The sequence below is a fragment of the Trachymyrmex cornetzi genome, unplaced genomic scaffold (genome assembly GCF_001594075.2).
Source record: "Trachymyrmex cornetzi isolate Tcor2-1 unplaced genomic scaffold, Tcor1.1 scaffold61, whole genome shotgun sequence".
Classification (NCBI taxonomy): Eukaryota; Metazoa; Arthropoda; class Insecta; order Hymenoptera; family Formicidae; genus Trachymyrmex; species Trachymyrmex cornetzi.
Genome location: NW_017299926.1, coordinates 1758168 through 1768929, shown reverse-complemented (window position 1 = coordinate 1768929; position 10762 = coordinate 1758168). Strand labels below are relative to the sequence as shown.

At 38.2% G+C, this 10762-nt stretch overlaps 1 protein-coding gene across 4 annotated transcripts in view; it reads left to right on the top strand.

Annotated features, from left to right (window-relative positions):
* The first annotated feature begins 86 nt into the window (after positions 1-86).
* LOC108766700 (protein couch potato) overlaps positions 87-10762 on the top strand; it is an 83655-nt gene continuing 72979 nt past the window's right edge. For 3 of the 4 annotated variants that reach the window (XM_018516148.1, XM_018516145.1, XM_018516149.1), the window contains exon 1: positions 87-1703. In XM_018516148.1, coding sequence (XP_018371650.1) covers positions 1641-1703 — 63 coding nt within the window. In that variant the 5' untranslated portion in view covers positions 87-1640. The remainder of the gene's footprint in view (positions 1704-10762) is intronic. The other variant, XM_018516147.1, reaches the window with a different exon arrangement.

Sequence of the window (10762 nt, the reverse complement as noted above, 5' to 3'; positions counted from 1 at the left end):
CGCGGCACGGCGCGGCGACCCCGCGACCCCCGCGCGCCCGTCTCACCGTCATCGCGCTGGTTCACGCTCCGTCAGTCTGTCGGCAACCTGCGTACCAGTCGTGTCGCAGCGCTCACGTAACAAAATTCTTATTATTATTACCATCACTCTTTACTTGCCTTGAAACTTGATCGGTGGTGTGTTGATTCTCGTTTTCCGACTTCGTTGCGCGTATTTCATTTCACGACACCGTCCCAACCCCTTTAATTAACGTTTTCATCGTCCAACCAGGAGGTCTCGCGCTCGTCGAAGAAAATCGCCGTTGCCGCCGCCGCCGCATCACGTCGTTCGCGCTCGCGCATAAAACACGCCACGACCCGCGATTGTACGCGCGCATCATACGGGGCGCACCGATAAAGTGACCGAGAGACAGAAAATTATCACGAGGGAGAGAGGGAGAGAGGAGCCCGAAAACGTCAAGTACGAACCGATCGCCTGCAAACTTTATCCGATTGCCGCTGGTACCTACGAGCGTCGCTGGTATTTCGGAGAATTGCTGCGTGTCAACCATCCGGTACGTAGCAAGCCGTACTCGTACCATCAGTACGCCTCGCGCATCCTCGTCTTCGCCGTCATCGTCGCCGTCGCCGTCGTCCTCTTCGTTGTCATAGAGTGCAGCCGCGAGACGCAGCAGCGCTGGAGTTCATCAGCCGAGACGTCATCAGACTCGTTTCACCCGGTGCATGGGTCACTCTTCACCGATAGATGAACACCATTCCTGCTTACAGGAAATACATCGCCGAACAATCGTTGCCGATCGCGTTCACCGCTGGCTGCCCTGCTCCACCTCCACGTACGGCGGGCACGCTGCTGCTGGTGTATCGATTGCTCTAAAATAGACGCGTGGGAACAACACCTGCAGGCCAGGCGTACACGTACACACATGCCGTTCGCAAGCGCATAAACGCGCAACAGACTATACACGTCTGTGTTTCACGCTTCGTACACGTTCATACATACGGCGCGTTCGTTCTCTCCCTCTCTCTCCCTCCCTCTCTCTCTCTCTCTCGCTCGCTCTCGCTCTCGCTCTCGCTCTCGCTCTCGCTCTCGCTCTCTACTTCTCGTCGTTACGCTGCCACGACCCTCTCGCAGCAGCAACGTGTGACAGGTGCAACGACGGCGACATCGTCGTAGGGTGGTCGGTGGTGGCGCTGGCGAAGAGCCGCAGCAGGAAACGGAAGAAGAAGTGAGTCTGGTCGGGGTTGCGAGAAAACGCGAATAAGAAGAGAAAAAAAAAGTAGAAAAATCCAGGAAGAGAAAACAGAAGGAAGAGAGGAAGAAGAAAAGAAACCGGTTGAAGGGGCGAGAGAAGGACCAGATCAGGGAAGGAGAGGAGGCGTGGAGGAGAAAGAAGAAGGGGAGGAAGAGGAGGAGGAGGAGGAGGAGGAGGAGGAGGAGGCGGCCGCGGCCCCCGTGTTTCTTGCGAAGGGAAGGTTATTTTCTAGTGATACGTCCTGGAGGCGCCCGTCGTCTTCGCCGGTACAACCATAACGCCGCCCGCTTTAAAACGACCGAGACGGGACACGGTGGATTCATCGCCGCCACCCGCTCGTACCGCAGCCCCCGGCAACCCCGGACCGTCCGGCAAACTCGCCTGCATCATGGACGCACCGCTATCGCAGAGCATGGACTCCGTTAACACGGTGGCCACCGGCGAAGACGAGGTAGGTGTTCCGTATAATACGAGATTTGCTGTTTGAGGCGCCGCGACGCCGCGACGGCGGCGCGGCGCAGCGCCGGTTCGTACCGTGTACGATGGCCGAAGGGGTGGAATCCACCCCTTCTGACGCACTCCTTCTCTGTCTCTCTTTCCCTCCCCGTCCTTCACCGTAACTCTGAACTGTGCCTTCATGCCAGTTTTTCACGAGACTATCGATATATTTTTCTTCTTTCAAAACCTACCCCTTTCTTTTCGTTCGTTTCATTAAGGGGAATACTTGGATATCGGATATCGCCTCCTTTTCTTTTCTTCCATCGAGAGGTTATACTAGTCTCTCCCCTCGTTACCCTTTCTCCTTCTTCCGTCCTTTCTCCCTCGCACTTCTATATTATCGCCATATTGGTTGGTTCGCCATCCCCCTTGCTCGCGTTTGTATATACACGTTTGTCTCCCTTACTCGTTCCAAGTTCCAACCCTCGCGCGTCATAGCGCGCGCAAGCGCGTAGTAGAGTACTCGCGCAGGCTGCTGACACGCGCGTACCTTCGCCGCGTGTAGAATGCCGCTCATTAATGATGCACTCGATGCAAGCTCGATACATCATGCATGCTCGAAATGGTCCAACGCTAGGCATAGCAAATGTAATAATTAAACAGAGACTAGAAATGAATTCCGTTTATAAATAATTACAATTATTAATTATTAAGACAGTAATTTACGAAAACGAATACGGATACACGTTAAAATATTCTTCTTGAGATAATACGGTTTTAATCATACATATTCCATGACGTATTTATGAATTGATTAGTCGAGTTTTCGCTCAAGCGATAGAGAAATAATGATCATTGACGCATAGAAAATTATTAGAAATGGCACTTCTCTATTTGCATTATAGTATTCTCAGTAATGATTTATTATGTTATTACAGCGGAGCTAACGATATTCTCAAATGAGTAATTATTAGAGATATTTAGGAATTAATTGAAATTAATGTGTACGATTGTGTATCGAGAGGCAAAATGCAAAATCGATTACGAAACAGAGACACGCGAGGTTAGCAATTATATGTAATTGTACTATCCATTATGCTCGCGCAGTGTATAACGCGCATTCATCAGGATCCTTTGTTCTTCGTGATCAACCGTAACTATATAATCTTGCGCAATTTTTCGCGATTGCTAACGTATTCTTTGTAGAGCGGGCAGCTGGTATGACGCAACTGTTCGAAGTTGAAACAGTTGTACGACACAACTGTTCATAAAGTGGAAACAAATCATATCTTTAATTTACGATGTCGTATGGATTTCAAATCGAAAATTCTGGGGAAGTATTATGTTAGTTACAATGCGAGTCGCGAAAACTTTGTTTTTACATACACAACTGTAATTTTCAAACCGCTTCAACAAAGTTTCTGTGCTCGTATCATTGTATGTATTGCGCATTTGACTGCAATGGCATACGTCAAGAATATTCAAGAATGTTGTAAAACTTCTCAAGAAAAAATATAAATGTAGAAATAGCGGAGTTTCGCGAAGAAGCGTAGATGTGATACATTAAATTTTTACGCGTTGTGTTCGTTGAAATGTTTGGTCTTTTAATGTTTCATAGCATACGCTACCGGATGCTTTCAAAGTAAATTTGAAATTTTTTACATCCAGCAAGATTTTTTACATACACATACATAACAAATTATTGCACTAAAGTGACATGTCAAAATATTTTGTAACATTGATTATGTATCTTTGCCAACACGTATCTATATACAATAATATAAAACGCTCGGCTATTTGACAAAACAAACCAACAAGATAACGACCAAAAACGAGCATAAAAGTTGTTAGATTACAATAAAACTATATATTTGAGATACAATATCACTCAATTCTTATAAATTAAATAAAAGTTAATTTATAAGAATATATAGTTCTATTGTAATCTAACAACTTTTAAGCTCGTTTTTGATCGTTATTTTGTTGGTTTGCGTATCTATATATCTAACAATTAAATCTATAAAATAAATTTTAATAAATAGATAAAGTATAGCGAAACAGTTAACAATATTAATAAATTATAATTTAAAGAAATACAAACGCATTGAAAGATTTTCGTTCATTAATACATAAATTCATCAAGTTAAAAATAATTTTCCGAAAAGCAAATTAAATTTTGAAAATCATTTTATTATATATATGTATATTATTAAATTAAATATTACTTCTAATAATTTATCAAATAGTTTATCTAATGAATTATCGATCCAATTTAACTGAAACTATTTAATTGGATAAAAACTCTGCAGTTTTGATTGAAAAATGAATTTTAGGAGTTACAATTTTGGTAAGCTCTTATTATTTCATAGGAATACAGTCCTGGTGCTACTTCGATAAATGATAATGCCGCGCAAAGCTGTCGTTGCACAGCATCGTATATACGTGCATAAATATATATATACACATATAAATATAAGTACATACACACGCACATGCACATACGCGTCTGGTGGTGTGGAAGGCGGGAATTCGATCGCGTGCTTGCCACGACGGAGTGTATGCCTCGCAGGTGACTCGTTTTCACCGGTGCGCTCGATCGGACGGTTGCTTGCTCGCTCGCTCGCTCGTTCGCCTGCACGCCCGCCTGCCCTCTCGTCTGCCAGGCTGGCTTCCTTCCTCGTACAGGCACAGGCACAGGCAGGCGGCCACCTGAAAGAGGAACGCCGCCACGCCGCACCACACTACGTTCACTATTGATTTTTCCGCGACTGTGCGAGAGGGCCACCGAGGAGGGCCCGCCAGCACGCTTCGCGCTATGTCACATCATGCGGGAGGTGGATTACGCCTCATGACTGTAACGTGGGTGCCAAAGATGTATGTGTGTACGTGCGTATACACGCGTATGTCGTATATACGTGGGCAGCATATATATACGGGTAAATGATTTGACTTAGGTCGCAGAACGTACCGGGTGGCGACCCCAATGAAGCGTAACCAGCGAACCTGCCGTCCGTTTTTTACTTCGAAGGGTCAATCGATTCACAATGTTTACGATGGAGCAGATGCTCATAGGCAATCGCATTTTGCACTGTGAAGTTTTGGCAAAAATGCTATTTCTTTCAAGAGGAAAAGCCTGGAAAAGTTATAAATTTATGTAGCTCGAGAAATTTGTAAATTAACCGTGTTGTGTGTGAAATAAGTTTCCACTTGTTAACCTTTCTACTCATTAATTTTATTACTTCATTTAAGTCCATTTTAACACTATTTATGTTGTAGTTATTTATACACATAGCGTCTTATTTGTTCTAAAGTTTACTTATAACAAGCTTTTGATGCGAGAGCTTTTATTATTCTATTTATGGAAGGAGAAATTATTTTTTTTATAATTACATAAAATATATATAGAAGTCTAGAGCTGTCTTTTACTTGTTTAATTCTTTGACTTAATTTAAAACTAATTTTTCCTCTTATTGTTCACAAAAATATTATAGAGAACATTTATCATTTCCCACAAATTTTTAATTTGCATCATTAAATATTTCTACATCTTGATTTTTGGAAAATATTTTTGATCGCTTCTATTTCATGATTTTTTTTATTAGAGAAAGATCGTTTATATATATACATATATACAATAAATCCGAAATTTTTTTTAATTAATTTAAATTTATTCGTAAATGTAATTGTATATCTTACAAATTGAAAATTTATTGTGAAATTAACAAATTATGAAAAAGTTATTATTATATTGTAATCTTTTCGAAATTGTTAAAATCATGCCATTGATTTTCGGGTTTATTTCAAAACGACGGAATTCAGATAGACGGAAAAATGATAAGCGAATATTTATTCGAACCATTGTTTTGTCGCGGAAAATTTCACATTCCAGTCGGTCTTTCATTTGGATGACGACGCGTTCGCTGTGCGACGAGTTCGCGATTATAACGAGGAAATGCTTTCATGCTTTTCCTCGTTAATCGAGAAAATTAAATTCACGAACAGGTTATGGCTTTTAATATGAGCGTCGATGTCCTACGAGAGCTGACGTCTACAATAACGCGATATTAACTTCCAAACAGAATTGTAGCTTGAGTACGTATGGCATAACAATCACTTTAATTAGTTTTGATAGTAATAACATTATTTAGAACATTACAATTTTGCAAGTTAATGAAAATATATGTTACTAGTTTTCCAAATAAAAATAGCTAATAAAATCAATTTTATTTTTATTGTTTTTAATTCGATAAAGTTGTATTCATTTTACGTAATATAATAATTTTTATCGTAAGGTATAATAAGGAGGTTTCTAAAAAAATATTTTTCTTCATATATTAATATTAATTGATCGTTTAGTATTTCAACAATCTAAACACAGTCTCAATAAATTTTTGAAAGGATAGAGTCCATAAAAATTCAGTTATACAATGTATGTTACAAATATAATATAGGTGCAATATCTACATATATGTTTACCGCGCATGTCCTCATTATATTAATCAATAGATTTCGATTTCACTGAAATTTTGCGGTATACGTGTGTAACTATAACTCAGTGCATACCATAATTATCAAGACTCACGCATAAACGCCACCCCGCCAACGAGACGCTGCAAAAGAGCAGCGGCGCGTAAAAAAATTCACAAAGATATTTCAAATTCGTTAAGCAAACGAACGATCGCGCTTGGGTATATACATATATACAACGGCATTACCCTGTTAGAGGCGGATGGTGGAGTCCGCATTATGCGTTAACTTTCATCGATGTGTGCAGGTGCATGCATAAAGAGTACTGGCTGGCTAGGCCGCCTCTCGCTATTTCTTTCGCTCTCGTTTCCGTCCTTCTTTCCGTCTGTTCCGCGTGGAAAGCAAACGGGGAATTGGGCTTCGAATCCCCAAAGCTGTACGCTAATGCATTTGGATGGACCGAAATCTCGGTTGGGAACGAAAGCGGAATAAATGCACGTGGTTATACGGAGAAATCGTTGGAATTGTAGTGTACAGGTGGAATGGGAGGAAAAGCGTGATAAGCGTGATGTGTATGAGAGTTGAAAGTTTATAGGAAAATTATTCTTATTTTTTGCTGCTTATCATTGCTTTAGTTATTATATAGTTTACATATACTAATATAATTAATTAAAGAACACTTTCACTGCACGAATGATTTTGCCTCCATAAACTTATAAAATGGATATTTTATATCGATTTATTTGGATCATATAATATTCTAGGTAATGTATATTTTGTACTCTTTTAATTTTGAGATTTGAAGAGATTTAATTTTATCTCTGATGTGTTTTTATGGTACTGAATTTAAAGGAGGAATATAATTATATAATTTGAATAATTAATTTCTGATAACACATTAATTATGCTGAGTCGAAGTAATCTGCATGATTCTTCCGATTTTTATGTATCACGTTGTATTTGTAAAAGTCACGAGGAAACTTTGAACACGATGCCACGCGCAGCTGATTCGTTTATCGACTCTTGATAATTTCACGATCGAATCACGTTGCTCACACTAGGAAGCCGGTAGCCGCTGTAGTTAGAAAGTAGAACTCGATCTCTCAGTCGACTGTCGTGGGAGAAAACTGATACAGAAAGTGGATGCACTGCAAAAAGAAAATACGTGGTTAAGAGACTCTCGCTTCTCACGGCGAGATTTTCCGTGTGTCTTCCGACCTGTTTATTAATGTTTTAAACAATTTTTCTCATTTTTTCAAAACGCATAAAATTTTCGAGATGTAAATGATTCGTTATATGTTTTCATTAAAATATTTCTTTACGTTTAATTTTAGCTATAGTAAAATCTCGCGCGTTAAGAATATTAAGAGAGCCAAGTTAAAATATGCAACAAATTATATAAAATCTAAGATTATAAAATTCGAAGATATGATTTAATAATTATAATCTTAAAAAAAGTTACGTAGAGATAATTCTGAATATTTCTATATACTGAAATTTTAATGATTGAGTTAAAAAATATGCATATGATTTATAAAATGTGCACATCATTTATGCAAAAATGATGATATTTTCTAAAACAAGAACTTTTAATAAAATTAAAAACTGCTATTAATATTTCTTTAAATCTAATCATTTTATATCTAGTCGTTTTTCATTTAATATTTAATATCTATAATATTATTAATATTAATTATTATTATTAATAAAATATTCTTAATATTAAAATGAAGTACATGAATCTTTATTTTCACATATTCTGGTACTCGAAAAAGTTTATTTATAAATGTAATACCGTAACTCGTAGAGCACAGGTTAATTTTCGCGATTTCTGGCTACTGCTGCTTCGTTGTAGAATTTATTTTATTGTAGGAAGTGGAGTACGCGTGACACGTAAAAATATTTTTTATATTATTTATCTCGCGTCTTAAAAAAAGCGCTAGTGGTCACAGACGGTTCACCGTGTTTAACACTTGCGAGCGGGAAATTCTGAAATCTTCGGACCGTTACGAGCAGCTGTTACCGCGCGCGCAACTTAAACGATCGATCATCGCGGTTGAGGGAAATAAAAGTAAAAAGTTTGTTCGCTTCAGTGGTCATCGGCAATGTTTAAACTTCTTTAGAGAATACCGGAAGTTGGATGTTTGGCAGTTATGAGGAAGGGAATCGAGAGGAAGTCATCGCACGTCGGAGAATAATCTTCTTTCCTTGACCGCTTTCGTCTTCCTGGCGATGGGATTTGTTTGCTGGAACGTGTCGATGGTAAAGGAACCTTGCTAAATCGATTTACCACGAATCCGATACGGGGGTTGGCGAGATTGACGATCGTCGGTCGCTAAGCGACAGAAGTCTCGGTTTTCACGAAATCGTCGATGAAGGTGCGAGTGAATCGATAAACGTGACTGAAAGTTTAATCTCGCTTTGAATGATCTTCTCTCGTTTAACTATCTGCTCCAGACAAATTTAAGCAAAATATAGGATGAATTCGAATATAATAAATGTGGCAGTGGGGTACATGATGAATATAGAATATGCTCGCTACGATAATAATAGATGAATTTTAAAATAGTAAAATTTATATAAAATCTAGATTAGAACTTGAATTTGAAATAATAGTCACTAAATATGAAAAAGATGATCTATAAGTTAAAAATACTGATTTTATTATTGAAAAGTCTTCTCTATTGTTTTACATGTATCCATTTATCATGTTTGACGTTTGTTGTATCATGTTTGTTTTATTGGAATATAATCGTACATAATGATCACAATACGTATAGTTAATACAAAGGGCATAATGTACAATTAATAATACGTTAATAATGTTATGTAGAGTTAATAATATGTTAATACAATAATACGGAGTATCTTTTTCAATATAAATAGATCATGAAATGAGTAATATTTAAAGGTAAAGTTGAATATCCGTTTATACCTTCGCCCTTTTTATGAGCATTTTATTTAATTTCGGGAATGTGTGTTTTAATTTAAAGATAGTTTTTCTCAGAACTCTCTGAAACGTGAATATATATTCATATGAATATTAAACCAACGTAAGTTCGAGAGATGGTTGCTCTAGCGGTTTTGAAATGATTGCTGTAAGTTACGGTGATGCTAGATATTTGGGAATAGAGTTTGTTCGAGTGCAACAATCCACTCTCTCGCTAGCCTTTTTCTTTTCCTCGTTAGAAGAGCACACCACTCGTTTCGCAAGAAAACTCGCGGTTGTGCACTGCAATCGTTGTGATTACGTAAACCGGCATTATTACACTTTTACATTGTAAAGAGGTTACAATTCTCGCGTGGAGTTGCACTTGCAACGACGTGCGTCCGAAATGAGCTGCCGTTTCCGTAGAAAATTCGCCGTGAGAACACACGCCCTGTTTACTTCTCCTCTCAGTCGGTGAATATCTTGATCTGATCTTTCTTGAATTCTGTTTGAGCGAGTAATTAGCCTAGAGAAATTAGTATCTGCGAGCAGTTTCTCTGTACGTAAACAATCTACTAATTGAACGACTTAATTAAGCAGTGTATGTTAGTATGTATTAGCTTAATATATTGATCGTTACTAATTATAGTAACACCTAGTAATAACGATGATTTTGCAGAACATGATATGAAGGAAAACATGAAAATGGATACTGAAAAAAAAAGTGCATTAAATCTCAATATATATTTCGTTGAATAATACTAAATAAACATTTATTTGCAGTAAATTAATATTTATTCAATAAAAAATAATAGTTAAATCAAATTGATGGTTTTTGTATCAAATAAATATATGTTTAATAAATATTTACTTAAAGTTATTAAAATATTTATTAAAATTTAGTTTTTTTCATTGTATTGTTTAGAGATGCTCGTTGAGCATTTTTGTCGTAAATATATCGCATAATTTGCAATTTTAATTTTTTACATATTTAATGAACCATGTTCTTATTACGTAAAATTAAAATACGTATAATTAAAAAGAAACAATAAGAAAATGCAGACGCTTATTTGTAAAATACAGAAATGAAGAAGTTTCATGAAAGTTTTCGCAATATTTTCCCACGATTTTAAACTATTTCAAATTGAAATTAGCGTGATTTTAAATCTTTATAAGAAGCGTATTGTCATGCAATTATGCGATGCATAATTTCATAACGATGTAGTGAGCGAACACAATGAGACTCCAAGTTGTTTCGAGTTGTTACAATTTAGTTGAAAATGTATTTTCGTCAACTTTCGCCAAGTGAATTACGGAACGCTTTCATGAATTCGCCCAGATGCACGTATTGATAATTAATGTACGAGCGGAACGAGCTGGACAGCTCGTTTTTCTTTTTGCAAGTGATCTCGTTGTCGCAATGTCAACGTCGAGAGATTTCCATTGTCCCGTGTCGATTCGTTCTGACCTCCTTACTCACCGACGGCGACGCGGCGGAGAAAGACTTTCTCGGCCGAATTTGCTATCGCGGTTGCCCGAGGAGACGATGCGGGATCGATACTCGATCGTCGAGGAAATCTGCGCGTGCCCGACGATCGTCGTCGAAATGCGGACTCAGGTGCATTCCTGTTAACTTTTGCATTCGTACGTCTTTCATTCGAATTGCAGGAATCTTT